General features: G+C 38.3%; 1 protein-coding gene across 9 annotated transcripts in view; it reads left to right on the forward strand.

Moving 5' to 3' along the window:
• si:ch211-266g18.10 (titin) overlaps window positions 1-26,346 on the forward strand; it is a 31,499-nt gene extending 5,153 nt beyond the window's left edge. Inside the window, exons 6-31 of one of the 9 annotated variants that reach the window (XM_053682585.1) lie at window positions 323-442; window positions 1,394-1,513; window positions 1,601-1,720; window positions 1,804-1,833; window positions 2,383-2,409; window positions 4,420-5,916; window positions 7,094-7,159; window positions 7,274-7,417; window positions 8,748-8,789; window positions 8,902-8,949; window positions 10,234-10,281; window positions 10,390-10,437; window positions 10,542-10,589; window positions 11,270-17,050; window positions 17,779-17,826; window positions 18,017-18,070; window positions 18,338-18,490; window positions 19,426-19,473; window positions 20,351-20,398; window positions 20,498-20,545; window positions 20,627-20,671; window positions 21,123-21,170; window positions 21,341-21,388; window positions 21,961-22,005; window positions 22,115-22,156; window positions 22,965-26,346. In XM_053682585.1, the coding sequence (XP_053538560.1) occupies window positions 323-442; window positions 1,394-1,513; window positions 1,601-1,720; window positions 1,804-1,833; window positions 2,383-2,409; window positions 4,420-5,916; window positions 7,094-7,159; window positions 7,274-7,417; window positions 8,748-8,789; window positions 8,902-8,949; window positions 10,234-10,281; window positions 10,390-10,437; window positions 10,542-10,589; window positions 11,270-17,050; window positions 17,779-17,826; window positions 18,017-18,070; window positions 18,338-18,490; window positions 19,426-19,473; window positions 20,351-20,398; window positions 20,498-20,545; window positions 20,627-20,671; window positions 21,123-21,170; window positions 21,341-21,388; window positions 21,961-22,005; window positions 22,115-22,156; window positions 22,965-23,047 (8,849 nt within the window). In that variant the 3' untranslated portion in view covers window positions 23,048-26,346. Of the gene's footprint in view, window positions 1-322; window positions 443-1,393; window positions 1,514-1,600; window positions 1,721-1,803; window positions 1,834-2,382; window positions 2,410-4,419; window positions 5,917-7,093; window positions 7,160-7,273; window positions 7,418-8,747; window positions 8,790-8,901; window positions 8,950-10,233; window positions 10,282-10,389; window positions 10,438-10,541; window positions 10,590-11,269; window positions 17,051-17,778; window positions 17,827-18,016; window positions 18,071-18,337; window positions 18,491-19,425; window positions 19,474-20,350; window positions 20,399-20,497; window positions 20,546-20,626; window positions 20,672-21,122; window positions 21,171-21,340; window positions 21,389-21,960; window positions 22,006-22,114; window positions 22,157-22,961 lie in introns of all 9 variants that reach the window. The other 8 variants (XM_053682584.1, XM_053682583.1, XM_053682588.1 and 5 more) reach the window with 8 other exon arrangements.
• Window positions 26,347-26,655: the final 309 nt, after the last annotated feature.

A 26,655-nucleotide genomic window follows, 5' to 3' on the forward strand; every position in this document is an offset into this window, starting at 1 on the left:
ATCTCAAGAAGTCTTGTTAGAATAAATTCGATGCATCGCTTCATGTTCTAATAAGATCATCCTTGTTCACGGCCATATTCGCCATTAATTTCTCATCAGATCGTGTTGAACCGTACAAAGGACGCATCTGACCTTTTATCTTTAGTAAATAAAAAGAAAGACATCAGTACTGGTTTAATGCAGTATAATGGGACAGAGCTGCCAACTTATTAGGTACTCAGTCAGTATACCTAATAAACTGGAAAGCGTACGTTCAGTTTGAACCCTATACGAGCTGTATACCTTTCTCCAAAATTCTGTTTTCTCTCTCGGTCCTGCTTAGGTCTGTTGGATGCGGTAATCCTCGGTCCTCTGGAAATGGTCGCTGAGGCGGCTGCGAATATTTCCGACACCGTCAAGGTCATCTTGAGGTCGTTCACAGGGGTGTTCAAGGGCGTTGAAGGTACGTGAAAACAGACAGTCGTGTCCGTTCCTGTTTGGAATCTAAAACCGTCTGCGTGTCTGCCGAGCGATAAAGGCTAGATGAGAAACCCCATAAAAAACAAAAAGTACACAAATCAGCAAACAGACGTGAAACAAAAATACAATCAATCAATCGATCAATCTCCAACAAGTAATTGTAGCGACGGAGTGGTAATCTAAGTGAGGATTTGCAGTGGAAACATCTTCTCATTCACGTCATCAGAGTAGTTTTTGTTTGTTTGTTGTTGTTTCCATGTAAATGGTCTCCTGCTTTTACGTTACATCATATTACATTTGTCAGCAATAAAACGACAACGACGACAACAACAACAACACTGTATGCTTCTTTAGTCCACATTTTCTATCCCCTGATTTATTTTTTTTTTGAGAAGGCTTAAAGACACGTGCATGTGTTCAAAGGCAATAGAAAAAGAGCAGTGTTTCCTAACCGGGGTGACCGTGGCACCCTGGGGTGCCGTCAGATGAGAGCAGGGGTGCAGTGTAAAAATCTAAATGTGCATAAAAGATTGAACAAACATGATAAATATCTGATGTCTGAAATGATGACACGGAAATAATAACTCAGACACACACACAATCATAATAATAATAATAATAATAATAATAATAATAATAATAATGCTGTCATCAGCACGTCGACATCAGTCTGCGTAACGTACGCGTGTGCTTCATCCTAATCATTAGCGTGTGACGATGCGTGTGTAGTGCAAAAGAATATGGACAGATTTCTTAAAAGAAAAGCTCCAGATGCTTCTGGACCATCAGCTTCATCCTCATGTAGCTAACGCTGTCTAGCATTAGTGTTTGTGTAGGACTGAAAAAGGGTTGAGAAACGCTGGTCTAGAGGCGATTAAAAAACCCCTGTACATTAGAAGAACACTGAGGTGACCTTTGAGCTTATCTTTCTCAGTCTGGATTCCTAAAACCAGCACAAGTCCCATGGAATTGGCCGGTGATGTTCTCGAAGGAGCACAAAACCTCAAGAACAACATCGTCACACACGTGTCCAACCTGTTCTCGGGGGACGAAGGTACGACGACGACAAAGCGTTTGTGGCTTTAAAAGAAATTCTCCTTTCCCGTCTATTTCGATTTGATCTGTGTCTTTATTCTCCCAGGTGGCGTTTCTGATCTTAAGTTTGATCCGGTGAAAGTTGTCACAGACACGGTGGAGGAGCTCTCTGACAGAAGGGACATGTTTTTAGCATATCTCTCTAATATCTTGATGGAGGATAAAGGTATGTGCGCAGGCTTAGGAAATCATGGGATCCATTTAATATCTGTCTGTTGGGTTTATCTGACTCGCCGCTTTTGCGTTTAGACGACGCTCCGCACGTGATCAGGAGAAAAGGTTGGTATGAATCAGAAGACGTTGGATGAATGATCATTCAGTTGTGTAGACCGGTTGGCGCCAGATTAGCGGTGTATTCCGCAAAGCATCCTTCGACACTGCAGTAGACGTTTCATCGTCTATCCAAGAAAAAGGCTCCTCACTGAGCTACAAGTAGCGCTCTATTGAAGGACACGAGCTTCCATGCTGCGCGCACTCAGCTCCAGAATCAATTATTTCACACGTGCATCCATCCCGTCCATCGTTTTTAACAATATAAACAATCTGTTCATCCTTAAATAGTGTAAACTGATGCACTGTGCGCACTTATTTTCATTCTTAGCCTAAACATGCATTGTTTTTTTTTTCTTCTATTTAGCATTTAACTGCACTAATAAAACAACCTAACAATAAATAGTGATGTCATGACTATAGCTGACTAGTTAACTACTAACCCTTATTACAAATACAAAGCTGGCAGTTTATATTTCCTAATTATCTTAAACTCTATACAAATTGCAGTTCTATGTTATTTATATTTCCTAATATTTCTGCATGAAATGTCCACAGGAGAATTTCTGCCACCGAAGGAAAAAGGTTAGTCAAAATTAAATGTACTATTTACAGTTACACCGTAATTGGGAGAACGAACCAGAATGCTTGTCAATCAAAATGGCTAAATTGCTCGGACTGCGTTGACCGAAAAAAAGAAAAAAAGGAGCATGAATAACAGGTGCATGACAACAATTGAATTCACAGTCTACTTTTTATTTATTTATTTATTTGTTTGTTTGTTTATTTATTTATTTTGGTCCTATTACCATGCCAGGACACAGTAGACGAAAGGAAACGCTAAAAAAAAAAAAAAAATTAATTAATTTTAAAAATCATGAACCCTGATGGTGCATGGGAAAAATGAAAACGTTCCTGTATTAACCGAGTGTGTGTTACGTTTTGGTTGTGCTTTCACCTCGGCATTCAAACCCTTTCTGTACTTTACATTATTTTGAAAAACATTTTATTTTTTATTTTTTTGTTTGTATGTATGTGCGAAACCTTTCCATCTTGTCTAATATTCGATTGGTTGTGCATGAAAAATAAATCCCAGATACAAAATAAACGTATCCATGTCAAATGCCTTGCCCTCTGATTTCCTGTTCTGATCTCCACTGTTTACACGCAAGTTTGACAGAATTACCAACTCGGTCTCACAATTTGTAAGACGGTGTAAAGTTAGGGCGAGGGGCAGAATTAGCACTCAGAACTTTTCTTTAAGGAAAATGTTTTCCTTAAAGAAAGACTTTCTTTATAACAGTCACTGTAGCACTGGCGTTATTGAGCCGGACGACGTCCTTTGACCCGAGTGCATGACGATGTAGGCATGCTGTCTGCACAGTGCTTAATTGGAGGCTATACGTTTCATGTCGCTATAGGCTACTTCACCAAACATATCTTAACTGGTCAACTACAATAGAAATATATACATACTTTTAATTACATTTTAAATATGAGTTTTGGCCAAATTGTGTCTTAATACCTTGAAATAAAATCGAATAACTGTACGTGAGATTGAGTTGGAATTGGGTTGAAGTGTATGTACTGGAAGTGTTTAACCCTCTTAAGTCCATTCTTATAACATTCATCTCGTCACTTTTACTCAAGTGAGGAATTAAAACACAAAGGAGCGTGCTGTTAAAGGAAAATCATGAATGACGAGGTGGAACGATTGGCCACTCACAGCACATCCTAAAGTCTTTTATTCCTCTTATACCACAGCAGTTTGCCAATTCTAACAACACCGGCACGTATTTATCCCGTTATAGTTATAGTTTAATGTTCTGGAATGTCCAAGTTAAAACAAGAATCTCTCTCTCTTGAAGCTACCAAGGGGGGAAAATGCGAAAGCTTCTGTATCTGAAAACCTAATGTTACTGCATTACCTCTGACTGACTGTTACAAAGTTACAAAGCTCTGACACTGGAGACTCCTTCCAAAAAATTTGAACTAAACATCTCCGTATAGAAAGCCTCACTGTATGAACAATCACGCATGTTTTTTTTTTTTTCTTGTTACTACAGAAACGATAACCTATTTGAACGAGTGCCTTAATATAAACACGTTATAGAAAATTAATCAACACTAATCAACACTGACCAATAATTCGATTGGTCCAAGAACTGACGTACCGACCCGAGAATTCAAAGTGCTGTGGTATCGTTACATTTAATTAGGTTATTTATTAATTACACCAACGGTTACATCTAGAAAGTGGATATTGTTTATTTTAAATTGTCGAAAGTTTTTAAACGAATTAATTAAATGTATTTAATTGAGCTGTGTAGAACACGGGTGTGCGTTATATTCTACATTATATTTATTCATGCGACCGAGAGCATTTTAGTTCAAGTTGGAAATGTGAAATATTAACGCCGCTGAGATTCAAACATTGCCCTTCAGTTCACTGATGTTTACTCACTTAACATGAAGGGTGGAGTTAATTATAAATCTAAATCTAAAAGCCTATAAATTTCGCATGAGACTGGGTCGGAGTTTTACACCTCATCAAATTATAAATTTGTAACCACACAACATGGCTTCATGACACAGTTGCAGAGTTACTGGGCAGAAAAAAGGACGCCGCCTACCTTAGTCTGAAACGCCAGCTTTGGAAGGCGGATATCGCTAAATGGAACACGATAGCCATCGAGACCACAGATGTGAAGGACCAAAGGACGGCATCCGAAGAGGATGGTGCTGATGTCCGCTTGGTAGAATCACTGGATGTAGTGAGCGATAAAGATCCAGCTGAAACTATGGAACATGTTGCTGATGTCATGGATGACCAGGACACATCTGGACTAGAGGAAGAAGTCATACATCAGGGAGCGGACTTGCATGAAGCTGAACTGGGTAACGTCATTGAGGAGACTTCTGATGCTGTTGGTGAAGTGGGAATGGGGTCGATTCTAGAGATGGCAGATGAGGACACTGTTGAAACTGTCAATCCTTCTCTCATTGATGAAGAAGATGAAAATGAGAAGATCGATGACCACCCGACTCAAACAGGTGACGCTTCCTCAGAGGTCGTAGTTGAGGAGACGGTTAATATCGATCATGTCGTTGATGAGGAGCAACCAGTAAAATCTACATCAATAGTCGATCCCAAAGACCGAGTCAACGTAGATGCTCAGTCAGAGGCCCTTGGTGAAGAGGAAACGGTTGAAAATCTTGATGTTTCTGACGTCATTGGTGAAGAGGAACCAGTAAAATTACCTAACAGTGCAACCAAAAAGACTGATGAAGACCAGACTTTTTCAGACGCCACTATTAACGAGGAATCTGTTCAACCCACAGTTTCAAATGTTGAGAAAACATTCAAACCTTCCCTGAAAAAAGAACCAGTTGAAACTGTTTCTGCTGTCAGTTTTGGTGAGGAACCAGTAAAATTACCTGATACTGTGACAAACGAGAACGATGAAGACCAAACTAAGACTACAACTGGTGTCACTTTCTCCGAGGCCACAATTAAAGAGGAATCTGTTCGTACAAATGTTGAGGAGTTAAAACCGATTGCGAGCGAAAACCCTGAGGAAAACCAGTCCGGGACCAGTGTGACTTTGTCCGAGACTCCGTTTAAAATGGAATCGTTTGAGCTTTCTTTCGTTGTTGATGAAGAAAACCCGATAAACTCGACACGATTTCCTACAAAAGATACTGACGAAGAAGAAACTAAAATGGATGCGTATACTGAGTCGGTTGTTCAGGAGTCATCAACTACTGAATCGTCTGGCGATGCTCATGATGAACCCGAGGATAAAGTGGAAGAAAAGGTGAAGGAAGAAGCGATTCAGGAAGTACAGGAGGATCAGGTTGAGAACGCAATGAAGAAAGATAATGCCGAAGACCCCCGAAATCTAGAATCAAACGCTAACGCGGTCCACGCTCCGTTTCGTATAGAAGACGACGTTATTCAGAGTGACGATGAAAATAATAACAACAACGATAGAAAGAGACAACCAGTCAAAAGAGATCACGTTAGGCATGGAGCGACGTCCAAGGAGACCAATCATCAAGAAGATGAGCGTCATGAAGAGGACGACAAAGGTATAAAAAAAAAGTTTATTTCATCGTGTGAATCGATACTTTCATGAAACAAGAAGTCATACGCGTACCATGTTTAGATGAATGTCCCTTCCTTGTCTTTAACATGTATTAATCTGGGGGTGTGTTTCCCAAAAAGGTTCAAATCTTCAGAATGCTACATATGTCCTCCATGAAATTGTTTCATTCACTCACTAACATTTTTAAAAAATTTTATTTATTTTTTAAAAAAAAAACGTTTTTCTGGAAACACACCCCTATACTGTCAAATAGGAACAGTAAACCTTGCATTTTGGTTTGTTTCAAACAAAGGCTCGTTAGTTTTCATGTTTTCTTGCACCATTAGCAGATCTATAAATATGCACTGCAACAGTATGGACTTTAAGTAATAATATGGAGTTACGAATAGTGGAGCTCAATATAACTGTGCTTATAAATCTGTCATTTGGCAACACTGATTAGTAACTGTAATAATGCCTCAGAAACGTTACAGAATGTGCTGTAATTCATTATTTCCTTGGTTAAATGATGTGGGTGTCATTATTGTTCAAACACAGAATTGGCCAAATGAGAGTCATTGCCAATGTGTGATAGAAGCATGGAGATAATCCAAAGAATTTGGACAGACGGATAGATAGATGGATAGATAGACAGTTAGATAGATAGATACTCTTGGAATATAAGAGGAGCGATTTTTGTCCTCGGTTGCTATTTTTCATGGTCGGAAATGAAAGACGAGCTTTGACACTGTTAGAAGTCACATGCAGTTGATGCATGAGTTTCACATACAAACTCGTCCTCGTCCACATTTCTTTGCTTCTCTTGTGCAATAATCTATAGCGATATTCAAATCACACGCCTGCATGCTGTGCTGTGTCTTAACTTTTAAATACTGATGCAAATTGTTTTTGGAGTCACTAGAAAAATGTCGCTCTTCGCAATAAGCTGCATAAATACCTATATATATATATATATATATATATATATATATATATATATATATATATATATATATATATATATATATATATATAAAATTCTCCTACATCATATTTTTCAGCTATTTTTTTCCAACTTCACGTCAGTTCTGATGCCTGATTACTAAGTGGCTTGTCTCTTTGGATTCATATAAATCCTTTCAAAACGTCTCTCTTATGTAACCTACGTGTGTGAATTTTAGTTCTGGAGCAGGAACGAATTGCTAAGGAGGAAAAAGCTCGGGAGGAAGTCTACAGAGCCATTCAAGGTGATTCATTTACTTGACCTCTGTGCATAAATACAGTGTGTGGGGAAAAATCTTGCACCATCAACTGCAACGATTCTGCGTTTTAAGACGACTGCATCTTGTGCGATGTTCCAGAATTGCGAGCTGAAAAGGCTGCAGAAGAAGCAGAGAAAAAACTCGGGAAGGATGACGAAAAAGAGAAGAAGAAAGAAGAGTCGATGAAGGACAAACTAAAAGAAAAGTCTAAAAAGAACGTAAGCAAGATTGCAGAAATTAAAGGTGAGACTCACAATCCTAAATGTAATATTAAATCTTAAATTGGTTAAGGTTTGGGTCAGTTTGATACTTTATAGAGTACTGTAAGTACACACATCCAAAAAAGGTCACAAAACTGAACTAAACAACTGTGCCTTTTACTGGTTAGCTATTTAATATGGCCTTTGGTCAGTATTTATTTTAACACTAAGCAGTCTGAGGAACAAATCTGCAGTAACATGAAATACATTACAGTAAGTCAGTCTCTAGCAGATCCCAATAGTGTACAGCAGGGATAGTTACAGGAACCATTAGTCCACACTTTAGCTTGTATTAAACAAGTAATAAAACACTTAAGCGCATGATGCTATAGGAAAATTAATTAATAATGGTGTGGTGTCAAGCTACCAGCTGGATGTTGATCCTTCTCTAACAGCACGTCCGGAGTGTTTTATTACTTACCGAAACCAGCGGGAAACTAAAGTGAGGGAATGAAAAATATTTCCATGAAAGCATTTCCATACGAATCCGTCGATTACCCCTCCATTACTGTTCATGCATGCCCAAATCATAGAGCGGTACAATTATTATTTCTCAAATGATATCTCCACTGAAATGACAACTTTTAAAATTTCCAGAGGCAAATTTTTATTGATTTAAAAAAAAAAAAAAAAACCCAAAACAAACATAATATAGCTGAAAGCTAGGAAGTTCCGAAAAGGCTTGAAAAGGCCTAGAGATGAAGGAAAGTGCAAAAAAAAAAAAAAAAAAAAAATGAAAGCAATACACAAATGTAGGCTAGGGTTCTAAGGAATAAACAGGTTAGCCAATTATTGAATGTTAGAAATTGAGCTTCATAAATCTGAATATTCATAATCGGTAGATTTATTTTTTACTCATTGTTTCATACAATCGGGTCTGCCATGGTGTGTAGTCTGATTTATGTTATTAAAGATTTCCCCCTGCAACCACAACCACTAGAGCCACCAGTGAAAGCACACGTTCCATTAATTCAAAACCTAGAACTTAACTGAAATATGTTAAATTGCATTAAATTGTCAGGATATTGTAATGGAAAAAGCCTCTTTCTAACCCACTCAAGGTCAATTATAGAACAACATGACTCTATCAATTCAATATATTACTATTAAAGTGCCAGTTGGGAAACTAATCATGTGAGCTACAGACTATAGAACTATAGCTCAGATGGACTAAATGCAGAGGTGATACACTGGTGGACATCATCATAAAGAAACACAACATCACATAAATATCGCATACTCTACGAGCTGAAATCATCTTGTTACTTCATCATAAAATTCCACTCAAGGAAAGTTTTCATCCTTTCATACAGAGCATGAAGACTTGGACAAGAGGGTTAATTTTACAATTAAAGGTATGAAAACACATGTGCTGGCTTCCTCATGCTTGTCAATTCAAACAAAACTCTCAATCCTGTTGTTCATTATGAGATGCACTGAAACTTTTTCCCGTTTCATGTGTCGCAGCTGTAAAGGTCACCGCGGAGAAAGCCGAACCGCTCGTTATAAAGAAAGGTATTCGTTCATTTAAAATACTCGTTTAGTAAAATGAAAAGTTTTTTTTTTTTATGATTGCTATTTGGAAATTGTAATAGTATAAAGAGAAGATGCGAATTCCACTGCTGTGACTTCCTGTAAACTATAGACATGAACAAAACCAATATCATATGGATCTCCATCTTGGATAATCGCTCCTCCATCCTGAAAACGTTCCCACGTTGGGAAACATAAAGTTACAGCTTAACGTAAGTCTGTTAGCAAAGTGCTGGAGACTCTATGCAAGAAATGTTATATAAACATCTCCTCACAGAAAAATTCATCTCAACCATACAGTATCTCACAAAAGTGAGTACACCCCTCACATTTTTGTAAAATTTTGATTATATCTTTTCATGTGACAACACTGAAGAAATGACACTTTGCTACAATGTAAAGTAGTGAGTGTACAGCTTGTCTAACGGTGTAAATTTACTGCACTCAACTTCTTTGGTCGACCATGGCGAGGCCTGTTCTGAGTGGAACCTGTCCTGTTAAACCGTTGTATGGTCTTGGCCACCGAGCTGCAGCTCAGGGTCAGGGTCTTGGCAATCTTTTTATAGCCCAGGCCATCTTTATGTAGAGCAACAATTCTTTTTTTCAGATCCTCAGAGAGTTCTTTGCCATGAGGTGCCATGTTGAACTTCCAGTGACCAGTATGAGGGAGTGTGAGAGCAATGACACCAAATTTAACACACCTGCTCCCCATTCACACCTCAGACCTTGTAACACTAACAAGTCACATGACACCGGGGAGGGAAAATGGCTAATTGGGCCCAATTTGGACATTTTCACTTCGGGGTGTACTCACTTTTGTTGCCAGCGGTTTAGACATTAATGGCTATGTGTTGAGTTATTTTGAGGGGACGGCAAATTTACACTCTTACACAAGCTGTACACTCACTACTTTACACTGTAGCACAGTGTCATTTCTTCAGTGTTGTCACATGAAAAGATATCATCAAATATTTACAAAAATGCGAGGGGTGTACTCACTTTTGTGAGATACTGTACATTCATATCAACGGTTATATACATGTTCAATCCGTTTATATGAAATTTACACCATACGTGAAGTAGCTCTTACTTAATGTTAATATTTGAAAAAGCGTGCATTGTCTTGCAGCTGGAACTACTGTCAGAGCTGCTGTTACAGGAAATCAATCAACACCTTCCTTCTGACCAATCAGAATTGAGAATTTACAAATTAATAACGTAGGTACAATTTTATACACAACACATTCTTTTTTGTGTCCATTGTAGAGGCCAAAGCTAAAGAAGAGAAAGCTAAGCCAGCTCGTATTAAGAAAGGTATGTGAGCATGTTTTGCATATTATTTGATATCTTTGATTCGGGTTAAAGAAAGTTATGTTATAAGTTGGACCTTTAATTTAATAATTTATGATAAATAAATTACAGAGCCTGAGGTCAAGAAGGAGAAGATCAAAGCTGCTTTTCTAAAGACAGGTACTGTATATAGTTGTACTATATTTGTATTTATTTTCATTTATTCCTTCTCTACACCTGTTTAACTACTGCTAATTCTAAGCAGCATTCATTTTTTATTTCAGAAGCTCAAGATGTTAAGAAGAAGATAAAACCAACTCCTGAAAGGAAAGGTCTGAAGTTGCCAGTTTGAAATTAATAACAGAAATTAATAATAGAGAATGTATTTTATATGATTGGATAAAAACTTGGGTAAAGACTTAAGATAAAGATTATTATCGTTATTATCATCTTTGCCCAAGTGCCCAACAGTGGCAGCTTTTCAGTGTTGGGGCTTGAACCCTTAATCTTCTGATCAAAACCCAGAGCCTCCAAAAGAAAATAAGCCATCTTATCATGTTCTGGTTAAACCACAAAGCGATGAGCCATCTCTCCAAAAAACTTAAAGTATAAACTTTACCTCTGACTTTTACAAAACACAGACTCTGGAGACTCTCTCCATAAATACTAAGTAAAATCTCCTCACATCTGTTCACCATATCAAGAATACTTTTTAAAAATGTATTAATATATCACATATAAGAAGTGAACAGTTAAGTCAACAAACAATTACTCTGTTTTAAATGGTGTTTATATATTATTTGTACAACCATGTTAATACATTCTTGAACAATCAAATGAATTTGCTCTAAAAGAAAAGGCGAAACGTGAACCTCTCCCAAAGAACGGTATTTTTAGTTTGATATTTTCATTTTTCGAGTTAGGAACTAGATGATCATCAGATGAAAAAAGCTAACAACCAAGTTAACAAACTAACTTAAACGACTAATTAAATGGCGTAAATATTTTGCAGAACGTGAAGCTGCTCCAAAAGAAAAGGCCAAACCTGAACCTGCTCCAAAGGAGAAGGTTAAACTTCAACCTGCTCCAAAAGAGAAAGCAAAACCAGAACCATCTCTAAAAGAAGAGGCAAAACCTAAACCTGCTCCAAAAGAGAAGGCAAAAGATGAACCTGTTCCAAAAGATAGAGTAAAACCAGAGCCTTCTCGAAAAAGAGAGGCAAAACCTGAACGTGCTCCAAAAGAAGTGGCAAAACCTGTTCCAAAAGAGAAGGCAAAACGTGAAGCTGTGCCAAAAGACAAGGTAAAGCCTGAAGCTGTTCGGAAAGAGAAGACCAAACCTGAATCTTCTCCAAAAGAAGAGGCAAAACCCAAACCTACTCCAAAAGAAAAGGCTAAACCTGACTCTATTCCAAAAGAGAAGGCCAAGCCTGAACCTGTTCCAAAGGAGAAGGTAAAACCAGAACCTGCTCCAAAAGAGAAGACAAAACCAGAACCTGTTCCAAAAGACAAGGCTAAACCCGACTCTGTTCTAATAGAGAAGGCCAAGCCTGAACCTTCTCCAGAAGAGAAGGTAATAGCTGAACGTGCTCCAAAAGAGAAGGAACCTGCTCCAAAAGAGAAGGCAAAACCTCAACCTATTCCAAAAGAAAAGGCCAAACTTGAACCTACTCCAAAAAAGAAGGTAAAACCAGAACCTGAACCTACTCTAAAAGAAGTAACAAAACGGAAACCAGTTCAAAAAGAGAAGGCAATACCTGAACCTCCTCCAAAAAAAGAGACAAAACACAAACCTACTCCAAAAGAAAAGGCTAAACCCGACTCTGTTCCAAAAGGGAAGGCCAAGACTGAACCTGTTCCAAAGGAGAAGGCAAAACCAGACACTGCTCCAAAAAAGAAGGAAATACCTGAACCTGCTCCAAAAGAAAAGTTGAAACCAGAATTTACTCCCAAAATGAAGGCCAAACCTGAACCTGCTCCAAAAGAAAAGGCAAAACCAGAACCTGTTCCAAAAGAGAAGGCAAAACCAGAACCTGTTCCAAAAGAGAAGGCAAAACCAGAACCTGTTCCAAAAGAGAAGGCAAAACCAGAACCTGTTCCAAAAGAGAAGGCAAAACCTGAACCTGTTCCTAAAGAGAAGGCAAAACCAGAACCTGTTCCAAAAGAGAAGGTAACACCTGAACCTGTTCCTAAAGAGAAGGCAAAACCTGAACCTGTTCCTAAAGAGAAGGCAAAACCTGAACCTGTTCCAAAAGAGAAGGCAAAACCAGAACCTGTTCCAAAAGAGAAGGCAAAACCTGAACCGGTTCCTAAAGAGAAGGCAAAACCAGAACCTGTTCCAAAAGAGAAGGTAACACCTGAACCTGTTCCTAAAGAGAAGGCAAAACCAGAACCTGTTCCAAAAGAGAAGGTAACACCTGAACCTGCTCCCAAAGAGAAGGCAAAACCTGAACCTGTTCCTAAAGAGAAGGCAAAACCTGAACCTGCTCCAAAAGAGAAGGCAAAACCAGAACCTGTTCCAAAAGAGAAGGTAAAACCAGAACCTGTTCCAAAAGAGAAGGTAACACCTGAACCTGCTCCCAAAGAGAAGGCAAAACCAGAACCTGCTCCAAAAGAGAAGGTAAAACCAGAACCTGTTCCAAAAGAGAAGGTAACACCTGAACCTGCTCCCAAAGAGAAGGCAAAACCAGAACCTGCTCCAAAAGAGAAGGCAAAACCAGAACCTGTTTCAAAAGAGATGGCAAAACCAGAACCTGTTCCAAAAGAGAAGGTAAAACCTGAACCTGTTCCAAAAGAGAAGGCAAAAGCAGAACCTGTTCCAAAAGAGAAGGCAAAACCAGAACCTGTTCCAAAAGAGAAGGCAAAACCAGAACCTGTTCCAAAAGAGAAGGCAAAACCAGAACCTGTTCCAAAAGAGAAGGCAAAACCAGAACCTGTTCCAAAAGAGAAGGTAACACCTGAACCTGTTCCTAAAGAGAAAGCAAAACCTGAACCTGTTCCAAAAGAGAAGGCAAAACCAGAACCTGTTCCAAAAGAGAAGGCAAAACCTGAACCGGTTCCTAAAGAGAAGGCAAAACCAGAACCGGTTCCTAAAGAGAAGGCAAAACCAGAACCTGTTCCAAAAGAGAAGGTAACACCTGAACCTGTTCCTAAAGAGAAGGTAAAACCTGAACCTGTTCCAAAAGAGAAGGCAAAACCAGAACCTACTCCAAAAGAGAAGGCAAAACCAGAACCTGTTTCAAAAGAGATGGCAAAACCAGAACCTGTTCCAAAAGAGAAGGTAAAACCAGAACCTGTTTCAAAAGAGAAGGCAAAACCAGAACCTACTCCAAAAGAGAAGGCAAAACCAAAACCTGTTCCTAAAGAGAAAGCAAAACCAGAACCTGTTCCAAAAGAGAAGGCAAAACCAGAACCTGTTCCTAAAGAGAAAGCAAAACCAGAACCTGCTCCAAAAGAGAAGGCAAAACCAGAACCTGTTCCAAAAGAGAAGGCAAAACCTGAACCTGTTCCAAAAGAGAAGGCAAAACCAGAAGCTGCTCCAAAAGAGAAGGCAAAACCAGAAGCTGCTCCAAAAGAGAAGGCAAAACCAGAACCTGTTCCTAAAGAGAAAGCAAAACCAGAACCTGTTCCTAAAGAGAAAGCAAAACCTGAATCTGTTCCAAAAGAGAAGGCAAAACCAGAAGCTGCTCCAAAAGAGAAGGCAAAACCAGAACCTGTTCCTAAAGAGAAAGCAAAACCTGAACCTGTTCCAAAAGAGAAGGCAAAACCAGAACCTGTTCCAAAAGAGAAGTCAAAACCAGAAGCTGCTCCAAAAGAGAAGGCAAAACCTGAACCTGCTCCAAAAGAGAAGGCAAAACCTGAACCTGTTCCTAAAGAGAAGGCAAAACCTGAACCTGCTCCAAAAGAGAAGGCAAAACCAGAACCTGTTCCAAAAGAGAAGGCAAAACCAGAACCTGTTCCAAAAGAGAAGGCAAAACCAGAACCTGTTCCAAAAGAGAAGGTAAAACCAGAACCTGTTCCAAAAGAGAAGGCAAAACCAGAACCTGCTCCAACAGGAAGGGCCAAACCCGAACCTGTTCCAAAAGAGAAGGCAAAACCAGAACCTGCTCCAACAGAAAGGGCCAAACCAGAACCTGCTCCAAAAGAGAAGGCAAAACCAGAACATGTTCCTAAAGAGAAGACAAAACCAGAACCTGCTCCAAAAGAAAAGGCAAAACCAGAACCTGCTCCAAAACAGAAGGCAAAACCAGAACCTGTTCCTAAAGAAAAGGCAAAACCTGAACCTGCTCCAAAAGAGAAGGCAAAACCTGAACCTGTTCCAAAACAGAAGGCAAAACCTGAACCTGCTCCAAAAGAGAAGGCAAAACCAGAACCTGTTCCTAAAGAGAAGGCAAAACCAGAACCTGTTCCAAAAGAGAAGGTAAAACCAGAACCTGTTCCAAAAGAGAAGGCAAAACCAGAACCTGCTCCAACAGAAAGGGCCAAACCAGAACCTGCTCCAAAAGAGAAGGCAAAACCAGAACATGTTCCTAAAGAGAAGACAAAACCAGAACCTGCTCCAAAAGAAAAGGCAAAACCAGAACCTGCTCCAAAACAGAAGGCAAAACCAGAACCTGTTCCTAAAGAAAAGGCAAAACCTGAACCTGTTCCAAAACAGAAGGCAAAACCAGAACCTGTTCCAAAAGAGAAGGCAAAACCAGAACCTGCTCCAAAAGAGAAGGCAAAACCAGAACATGTTCCTAAAGAGAAGACAAAACCAGAACCTGCTCCAAAAGAAAAGGCAAAACCAGAACCTGCTCCAAAAGAGAAGGCAAAACCAGAACATGTTCCTAAAGAGAAGACAAAACCAGAACCTGCTCCAAAAGAGAAGGCAAAACCAGAACCTGTTCCTAAAGAAAAGGCAAAACCTGAACCTGTTCCAAAACAGAAGGCAAAACCAGAACCTGTTCCAAAACAGAAGGCAAAACCAGAACCTGCTCCAAAAGAGAAGGCAAAACCAGAACCTGTTCCTAAAGAGAAAGCAAAACCAGAACCTGTTCCTAAAGAAAAGGCAAAACCTGAACCTGTTCCAAAACAGAAGGCAAAACCAGAACCTGTTCCAAAACAGAAGGCAAAACCAGAACCTGCTCCAAAAGAGAAGGCAAAACCAGAACCTGTTCCTAAAGAGAAAGCAAAACCAGAACCTGCTCCAAAAGAGAAGGCAAAACCAGAACCTGTTCCTAAAGAAAAGGCAAAACCTGAACCTGTTCCAAAACAGAAGGCAAAACCAGAACCTGCTCCAAAAGAGAAGGCAAAACCAGAACCTGTTCCTAAAGAGAAAGCAAAACCAGAACCTGTTCCAAAAGAGAAGGCAAAACCTGAACTTGCTCCAAAAGAGAAAGCAAAACCAGAACCTGCTCCAAAAGAGAAGGTAACACCTGAACCTGCTCCAAAAGAGAAGGCAAAACCAGAACCTGTTCCTAAAGAGAAGGCAAAACCAGAACCTGTTCCAAAAGAGAAAGCAAAACCAGAACCTGTTCCAAAAGAGAAGGCAAAACCAGAACCTACTCCAAAAGAGAAGGCAAAACCAGAACCTGTTCCAAAAGAGAAGGCAAAACCAGAACCTGCTCCAAAAGAGAAGGTAACACCTGAACCTGCTCCAAAAGAGAAGGCAAAACCAGAACCTGTTCCTAAAGAGAAGGCAAAACCAGAACCTGTTCCAAAAGAGAAAGCAAAACCAGAACCTGTTCCAAAAGAGAAGGCAAAACCAGAACCTACTCCAAAAGAGAAGGCAAAACCAGAACCTGTTCCAAAAGAGAAGGCAAAACCAGAACCTGCTCCAAAAGAGAAGGTAACACCTGAACTTGCTCCAAAAGAGAAGGCAAAACCAGAACCTGTTCCAAAAGAGAAAGCAAAACCAGAACCTGTTCCAAAAGAGAAGGCAAAACCAGAACCTACTCCAAAAGAGAAAGCAAAACCAGAACCTGTTCCAAAAGAGAAGGCAAAACCAGAACCTGTTCCAAAAGAGAAGGCAAAACCAGAACCTGCTCCAAAAGAGAAGGTAACACCTGAACCTGCTCCAAAAGAGAAGGCAAAACCAGAACCTGTTCCAAAAGAGAAGGCAAAACCAGAACCTGTTCCAAAAGAGAAAGCAAAACCAGAACCTGCTCCAAAAGAGAAAGCAAAACCAGAACCTGCTCCAAAAGAGAAAGCAAAACCAGAACCTGCTCCAAAAGAGAAGGCAAAACCTGAACCTGTTCCAAAAGAGAAGGCAAAACCAGAACCTGCTCCAAAAGAGAAAGCAAAACCAGAACCTGTTCCAAAAGAGAAGGCAAAACCAGAACCTGTTCCAAAAGAGAAAGCAAAACCAGAACCTTTTCCAAAAGAGAAGGCAAAACCAGAACCTGCTCCAAAAGAGAGGGTAACACCTGAACCTGCTCCAAAAGAGAAGGCAAAACCAGAACCTGTTCCTAAAGAGAAGGCAAAACCAGAACCTGCTCCTAAAGAGAAGGCAAAACCAGAACCTGTTCCAAAAGAGAAGGCAAAACCTGAACCTGTTCCAAAAGAGAAGGCAAAACCTGAACCTGCTCAAAAACAGAAGGCAAAACCAGAACCTGTTCCAAAAGAGAAGGCAAAACCAGAACCTACTCCAAAAGAGAAGGCAAAACCAGAACCTGTTCCTAAAGAGAAGGCAAAACCAGAACCTGCTCCAAAAGAGAAGGCAAAACCAGAACCTGCTCCAAAAGAGAAGGCAAAACCCGTACTTTCAGAGGCTGAAGTTTCCAAGGACAAGGCCAAACCAGTCCCAGTAAAAGGTATGAATATTTATCAAATGTGACTAGAGAAAATAAGGCATCCATTTAAGAATAGTAACCTGAATAGTTCAACTGAAATTGCCAAGTAGCCTAAACCAGAACGCGTGAAGAAGGGCATGTGGAATATGACAGCATGCGCTATAGATATTCATTTACAACGTGTAACACTAAGTAACAGTGGACACAAAATGTCTGAGAAATAAACAGTGTTTACGCCTAATGTTAAAGTGCTTAAAGGGTAAGGATTTGTTATAGTTGTCAAAGAAAAGGCAAAACCTGAACCATCACCAAAGAAAGATTAAGCTTTAGTTTGCTAGTTTTCTCTTGTTAGGATAGCTTTTGCTTGCTAGTTTTCTCTTGTTAGGATAGCTTTTGTTTGCTAGTTTTCTCTTGTTAGGATAGCTTTTGTTTGCTAGTCTTCTCTTGTTAGGATAGCTTTTGCTTGCTAGTTTTCACTTGTTTGGATAGCTTTTGCTTGCTAGTTTTCTCTTGTTAGGATAGCTTTTGCTTGCTAGTTTTCTCTTGTTAAGATAGCTTTTGTTTGCTAGTTTTCTCTTGTTAGGATAGCTTTTGCTTGCTAGTTTTCTCTTGTTAAGATAGCTTTTGCTTGCTAGTTTTCACTTGTTTGGATAGCTTTTGCTTGCTAGTTTTCTCTTGTTAATGCATAAAAACAGCAGGTATACTTTCAAAGGTCACTATTATATAAAATAACTTTATTTTTCATACAGCAACTGTACCTGTGGAAGAAAAGGCAGAACCAATTCCTTCCAAGAGAGGTATTTACACACAAAATAATCCAGCCAGCCAATCTCTGACTGTATTCAATGAGTCATATTTTCACTTCTTTACACTTCTGTCTAGATTTTAGTCTTAGAAAAAAAGACAAGATAATTACACATAATTCGTATAAAAAAAGAGCCCTGTTGCAGCAGATCAATTTACGACTTAATATTTCCTCTCTGACAGAGCCTGAAGTCGCGAAAGAAACACAGATCCCTGTGGTATATCCCAGTGCCAAAGGTACACTTGTGTGGTTTTAACTTTCTGAGCATAACTCATTTATTAGTTTGTTTATTAGATTAGATTTTAGTCCTCTGAGATTGTACTGAGAATTTAGGTCTGTGTTTGTAGGTTAAGAATCAGACCAGCTGTAGACATAATATACATATTTTGAAGATGCAATAAATATGTATCAATATGCAGTTCAAATAGTCAGATAGGACGATTATAAAACGGTTATTAAATAGATTTATTGAATTTGTTAAAATATCTTGTCTGTACACACAGATATCGCCATGGAAGTGGAGCTCCTGAAGGCCATCAACCAAAAGCTGTCCATTCTGGATTTATTAAGGAAAGACATTGGTGAAATAAGAACCGATCTGGAGGTCACTCAAAGCCAAATCGATCAATTAAGGATGGACAATCGGACGCTCAAAGGTTTTAACAAAAAATATTCTTACATATAGGGAGCACGGTGGCTTATTGGTTAGCATGTTTGCCTCACACCTCTGGGGTTCGGGGTTCAAATCTCATGTGTGCTGAGTGATGGAGAATTTTGCATGTTCTCCCCGTGCTTCTAGGGTTTTGTCTGGGTACTCTGGTTTCCTCCCCCATTTTAGACTGGTATACATTTCCAAATTGTCCATAGTGTGTGTGATTGTGTCCTGTGATGGGTTGGCAAACCCGTCCAGGGTGTCCTCCACTTTGTGCCCAGAGTTCCCTTAGATAGGCTCCAGGCTCCCCGTGACCCCGTGTATAGGATAAGCAGTACAGAAAATGGATGGAGGGATGGATGGGGAATCTTACGATTCTTACAGTATATATGGACATTAATATTTCTAAATACTTATAAAGGATTCGAATGAATTCAATTCAAATGCGACCAAATAGTTTAGTTTCTGTAGTTTTAACCATCTGTTTGTTTATTTATTTATAACTACTAATCCTCATCTTTTTCCCTGAAGAGATTTTTGGTTGGTGGACTGTTTCTCAATCCAGCAGTGACATTAAGGTGTTTAAATCCTCACCAATAGTGCTGTACCTGATACACTCGTCCCACAGCGACACATCCAGTAAACTACCATGTCAGTGCCACTGCTGATCCATAACCCAAGTCATATCTGCCCAGTGGTGGTCTTAATGTGCTCCTCTTTACTTAGAATGGATTAGACAAACTGGGCATAAAACCATTCTACCGTCAGTAACTGTACACCCATAACTTGTACTTGTACAAATAGGTGCATCTAATAAAATGGCTAACAAGGGTAGATATGTGTTATGGTTATACAGTATGTTCATGATTGAAATAATTATATTTATTTATTTATCTATTTATTTATTTATTTATTTATTTATTTATTTTTCTGTTACAGAGCCCAAGGAATTCAAGGAGAAAGCAAAGCCTGCAGTGATGAAGAAAAGTTTGTATTAGAAAACTGGCACACTACACATGTACAAGTTAAAATAAATAAATAAATAAAACCCAAAAGACATGGTTAGTTAAAATGAATGAACAACAAGAATGAATATTTTCTGAATACAGCACATAACCACCGAGTTGTATTCTTCTTATACCACAGCAACCAATGATTACCAATGATTACACTTCTTCAGTAGTTAAAGATTTAACTCCTACCTCTTTTTTAATTAATTAATTAATTTATTTATTTATTACATTTATAGTTATCTTAATGTTATTTATTGGTGTGCTAACAAACGTAACCACTGTAACGAAAGTAAAGCTGTTCATTGAGCTTGTCGGTCACAGGAAAGACTTCAGGACAGAGAAGTTCGGGGTTTTTATGGTTTCTTGATTACTATAAATAAATAAATAACAGAAATGTGTGTTGTTTTTTAAATTTATTAACAAATTAATTGCTGTGGTTTAAGAGGAATACAACACTGTTTTGGGATGAACTGTTGATTATTTTCCTATAATAGCACACCATGTCATGTTTTATTCATTACTTATAAATTATACGAACTGAAAATGTAAACTGAAAAATGAAAGCAGGGAAAAGAGTAGAGAACTCTAACATGCTATCATGCCAATACAGTGCATGGCCTAATTATCACTTTGAAGTGTGTCATAAATATATTTAGTGTGTATTGGCTTGCTTTCCAAGGCTTCATACCATGTACAGTAATAACACATATACATCTTACTTAAGATTAATCTGAGGTTACAGTATTTCCTCTTTAAAAGTAAAGGTACATTTTTCTTTAATATTAAGTCCGACAACTAAGATCCTTGCATTCTCTCAAATCTTTATTTATTCATCTCTATTTTCCTGCCAGGACCTGGACCCTTGAAAGAGAAGCTTAAAGTATCTACTGTGGTTAAAGGTAATCTCTAATCTCAAGACCACAATCAACACGCAACGTCGTGCTCGTTGCTTTATTTATACTTTATCGGTTGATCTTGAATCGGTTTGCTTCTTCCAGGACGTGAGGCTCTGAAAAACCTCACGAAAGCAGCCACTGTGAAGAAAGGTATGTATAATAGAATGAGATTTAAGACATCCGGGCGAAGTGTAGATTGTAAAAACTGATCTGAAGTTTCTCTTCATACAGGGCGGGTGCTAAAGAACATCACTAAAGCAGCATTTGGAAAGAAAGGTAGCTGTGTGGTTTACACCCTCGGGGAATTTGAAAGATGTACAGTACTGTGCAAAAGTTTTAGGCACCCTATAGGTTTTAGTACAAACTTTGTTTTACTTATTTATTTTATGACTTCTACATTATCGGGTCAGAACAAAAACATTTTAGATTTCCAACATTTTAGTTTTCTAGCACAAAATTTCAGTAAAATGTTTGTATGTCAGTAAAGAAAGCAGCATATTATGTAAGAGAGCACTTTTTCTTTTTTCTTTTTTTTTTTAAGCAAAGGGTCATCACATGAAATACCGACTTTGTTCCATGCATTACTATTTACTGCGCTTTATAGTGTTTTTTTTTTCCCATGTTGAAACATTTAATTTAATTATTTCTGAAGGCATCTTTGCTCTATTTTTTTTTTTTTTGTTCAAATCAAACAACTGTTTTTGTGCATTAATCCTTTTTGCTCTAGAAGAACAAGCTCCGAAAGAAAGGGTCAGGCTTGAACATCAAAAGAAAGGTAAAATTATCCCTTAGTTCTAACAAATAAATGTATAAAGTCATTGTTTAAAAAAAAAAAAAAACTTTCATTCAGCTTCCTTCCTGATCGCAGCAATTTCACTTAACTCCTCTTTTTGATTTAGGATATATGTGAATTTGTATTTATGTAAATGACTTTCTTTATAAAAGAAATTCCAAAAAAGAAAATCACCCCAGTGGAGAAGCTTCCAGAAAAAGGTACCATGTCTTTGCCTGTATTTCATTTCGATGCTATTATACACTAACTTAATAACATGAATACTACTACTACTACTACTACTACTACTACTACTACTACTACTACTACTACTAATAATAATAATAATAATAATAATAATAATAATAATAATCCTAATAGGGGCGCACGGTGGCTTAGTGGTTAGCAGGTTCGTCTCACACCTCCAGGGTCGGGGGTTCGATTCCCACCGTGACTCTGTGTGTGGAGTTTGCGTGTTCTCCCCGTGCTGCGGGGGTTTCCTCCGGGTACTCCGGTTTCCTCCCCCAGTCCAAACACATGCATGGTAGTCTGATCGGCGTGTCTAAAGTGTCCGTAGTGTATGAATGGGTGTGTGAGTGTGTATGTGATTGTACCCTGCGATGGATTAGCACCCTGTCCAGGGTGTACCCCGCCTTGTGCCCCATGCTCCCTGGGATAGGCTCCAGGTTCCCCCGTGACCCTGAAGGAAGGATAAGCGGTATAGAAGATGGATAATAATAATAATCATGTTATATTTAATAGATATTCAGTATAATTAATCTTTTTATTGTAGAAAAACCCACTGAGATGACATTCTCTGAAGAGAAGGAAACAAAAGGTAAATCACATCGAGGTTCGATCAACATATGTTGAATGACAGTTTTATTAATTAAATATTATTCAGGTTAGTAGTCACTAACGTGTTCCATTCGTAATTGTTTTATTAGATGACACTGAGGTGACCAAGGGTCCTGAACCAGCAGAAGAGGGTAATATCTTATTTATTTGTTTATTTGTTTGTTTGTTTGTATTTATTTATTTATTTATCAGATATACCATTCTCAAAATGTCCAGTCTCTTTTGCGGTACGAAATCGACCAGTTCTCTTAGCTGTTGTGTTTTAAAAGATAATAATCCAGTCCAGCATTTTGTTCTCATCACATATTCCAGCCTTTGGCGGAAGAGTTTACAGTAGAATTCATTCTAACACGTGTACGTAGAGTGTCGTGAATTTGTGTCCCGCTAACTTGCTAGCTAAACGTGTGGTAGATATTAGGATAATTACCTAGATGAATCTTCAGCTTGAGCTAAAGCCTCACAGGGGACACAGAGAAACTTTATCTATAGTATATGTTAGTATATGGTACAGGCCTTACACAACTATCTGACTAAAACTCACCGGGTAAAACCGACAGTCATTTAGGCACTGAGAATAAAGCGATGAACATTTAAGATCATTTAATTTCCAGATGTTTTGGGATCTAAACCCTACAGGGTTGTCGACCAGGTCGATAAAAGCTGTAGTGCCCTTCCCATGTTTAGATTTTAGGCTAAAACGTGATGAGCTAGTTAGTTAGTTAGTTAGTTAATTAATTGCATTAATACAGACTAAGAGACATAAATGAGTGTATGGAAGGGATAAAGTTCCTGAACTTACTTGTCCTGGGTTACTGATTTTTCCACCCCTGAGACCCGGCTGGACATTTGAAATACTTTCTCATCAGGAAAACTGTTCAGTGTGTTCTTTGACTCAACATGATCACTAAAAAAGCTCCACGTTGTCTCCTTCTTCAGAAGAAGTCCCCTACTTCCAGTGTTTCTACGTGGATGAATATGATATCCAGTACCCCTTCTTCCCCTTTTCACCATCTTTCTTATGAGGGTCACCTGCATCAGCTTGTCCACATCTGTGATAAATACAATGGCCTTCAGAGGTTACCGATACACACCTGGTCCTCAATGATGTAATCAAGGAGGTCGAGGACGATTATTTTCAATGAGCTGGACGAGCTTTCAATAACGGGACAATACAGGCAATTCCATGTACTGTCTAATTGTGTGTCTTGTTCTAGAGATGTTCATGTTACTGTAGGTTTAGTTTTCAGGTATTTCAGATAGGTCCGTTGTATCAGTAATACGGAATATAAATCGCACACCGCGGACGCAGTTCGAGTTAAACGACTTTGTACTTCCTGTTTCGCGTTTTTACACTGAATGTAAGTCTTAAAAGGAACGGCAGAACTGCGTGTCCATGAAAGCTCTGACAGACGACGACGACGACGACGACGGAAAAAGCGCTCGTCTGATCACAGAACACTTTGCACTGTGTTAAAAGGCGAGGTTTTAATACCTGAACATACTTTGGTACTCGTGCCTCATTTTGATAGAGTGCTGATTCAAAGCATTCCACTATGTTCAATCAAAATGACGGATGAAATATGTTTCCTGAAAAAAAAAAGCATCTCAGTAATCGATGTTAATGCAGACAATGGAGGTATAGTCAGTATATCTGAAGGATGGATTTGTGGGCTGTGACGTTTGCTGTACATTTTCCTCATCCTGCGTTCAACTCTATGCGTTTCAGTATTGTACATCTCCACTGAACTATTTGAAAAGGTACAACAGGGTCAGCGATTGTACAGGACGTGGTGTAAATCTTTAATTCAAATATAAAATCATATATAGACTTTCCCAAACCTAATCCTTGTAGCTGGATTTCGTATTATTTAAGCAACCAAAGCTTACAAGCACTAACTCTTAGCTATTCGCGATGGTTCGACTGCGTAAATTCTTCCAGATGCGCGATTACGGGACCTTGATGTCGGATTATCCCTTCATCTTTTAAGGAAAGATAACGAATTTATTAATAAAGGTCACCCAGTGCCATCGTTATTTATTCACTGAACGGTTTAATCACGAAACTGTGATTTGAGGAAAAACATAGTAACTGGTGTTTACACGAATATTAAAACATGACGAGTTACGTTAGAAATATGTCCGCTGATGTGCGACGTTAACGTTAAGGAATAAAACACGACACAGCGTGCCGTTACGGTAAAATAATCACTGACGGGCTTGTTGTGATGCAGTCCAACACAAAGCACTAACAAAGAGTTAGTTACTACTATGAAGTTGATTGTTTTCCTATAACAGCATGTCCTTAAGTGTTTTATTGGTTTTACATGAGAGAAATTTGCCGACGACGACATGTTTATTTGTTTGTAGTTGTGGAACGACCACGAAACAAGTTACTTCCTGTTAGTTACTTACTTATTATTGCAGCTATAAACTTTCTTGAATGAAGATGCTGCTTGACGTGTTACTGATTTAAACTAAAAAGGCCCTCCACACTGAGGACTTTCCTGTGGTGGAGGAAAAGTTGTCATTTTACCTCTAATTTGTTAGAATAGAAATAATAACGTATTGGAATGAGTGTGTTGATATAAACGTGGCTTGCAGGCAGAGTTATAGTCAGGATTACTGCTATAGAAAATTAATCAACACCTTCTGACCAATCAGAATTGAGAATTCAGTAGCGCTGTGGTGTAAAGGACAATATCAACTCCAGCCATTACTCCTGGTTTTGATCATTTGTTACAGGTATAAGGTTGGTTATAAGCTGTCCTTTTGCATTGGCATCCTATTGCACAACCTACAACAGTTTAACCGACCAAAGGCAATCATTATTGATGCAATTGCGTTGACAATTTTGAGCATTTTGGGCCAATATTTCTTCCATGTATCGTTGTGTCGATGAATATTGGTTCTGATGAACAATATTTTAGATCATAGTCTGGCCCAAATTGACCAGAACCTCAAGAACACGTCATGAGTTCAGTCTGGAATGAGTCGATGTATCCTAAACGTAGACTGATTCCGAAAACGTCACACCATATCTAGAGAACTATTCCTTAAATTGCGTATGTTTTTTGTTTTAATATCCTAGCACAATCACGGGCTGATTATGACATATCAGATACTTGCGTCATTATGACTCACAGATTTTGACTCTAGAGGTAAAGACTGTTCAGAGTTTGGACATCCAATAAGATGCAAGAATTTTGCAGGATATGATACGTCTGGGGAAATATCTAGGCTACATAATGACTGATAATGATCTCGGATCATTATTAAATGACTAATCACAAATTCTTCCTTTCTGGGAAACAATGACAACAACAGAAATCGTGTAAATATACATATTTCTTTTTTTTTTTTTTTTAAATAACGATGTCTTGGTGTAACTGTATTTTTAAATACAGTGCATTTTCACTAAATATGTTGGTCTTATCTACTGTAATGTAAACAGTAGATGAAAACAGTTTTGCGTAAGTAAACCTTACGTTTACGAAGACATTTTTATTTTTATTTTTTGTCCTTTTACTGTTCACTTAAGAAAAAACTGTCACATATCACGGATTAACAGATTATGATTTATAATCTGTGCACAGTCTTTTTATTTATTTATATTATTATTTATTTAATAACTTCATAAACAGAAAGCGCTGTAAAAGAAAGCACCGTTTTTGGGGATCTTTGTATTAAATGAAACAAGCTCAATATTTCATATAATATGCTTGTTTTGTAAGCTGTAGGTTGTTTTACGAGGCGTTGAAGTCTAAGAAGGGCCACATTGATGTTGTACAAAGATGACATATACAGTGTGTGATTTAAGCCATGGTGCTCATCACAGGCTTGGTTTAAATTGTTCAGATTCTCTATAAACACTGTATACTGTATACTGTATAGCATGTGGCGTTTGTATTTCTATTTCTTTATTGTTCAGATTCTCCACAGAAATGCATGAGGTGTGTTTTCTGCTTTTGTGTCAAACTGCAGTATAAAAACACGGCTGATAAAATCGCTTAGTAGGCGAACGTAATGTAAGTAGTATAATTTGGGGTTTTTTTCCGTGGTAACTTCAACAATAAAAAGCTATCTGGCTCTTATAAATAGACAAAATATTATTGTATGTTTTTAATGAATTGAAATAATGTCCAGGAAATATGAATATGTACGGAGGAATTTATTTTACAGTTAAAGAGGTCCCTGAGTACAAAAAGCTAAAATAATGCAATAATCTGCATTTATAATGTCGTTATTTTCAGCACAAGGTCTGAAACTTGTAAGAAATTCATAATTCTGCTTGGCGTCTCCCTTCAATAAATATTTATGAATACTCTGATGTATCTTGAGTCATGATTTCTATAAATGCAGAATAAAACACGGTGCTTCATGATCCATAGGTAACATGTATTCGTATTCTATTCGTAATTTACTCATATTTAATCCACTCACTTATATTGAAGAGGTGTGTGCAAATGTAGACTACTACTGTGATGTATTTTTTTTTTTAAATCCTATTTAAATGACACGTTTGTAGACACATGGTGTTACGTTTCCATCCAATTTGCAGACCAACTTGTAACAAACTTTCGTCACCAGCAGGTGGCGACATCACACAGCGTTTATATACAGCATGCACAAA

The sequence above is a fragment of the Ictalurus punctatus genome, chromosome 9 (assembly GCF_001660625.3).
Source record: "Ictalurus punctatus breed USDA103 chromosome 9, Coco_2.0, whole genome shotgun sequence".
NCBI classification, from domain to species: domain Eukaryota; kingdom Metazoa; phylum Chordata; class Actinopteri; order Siluriformes; family Ictaluridae; genus Ictalurus; species Ictalurus punctatus.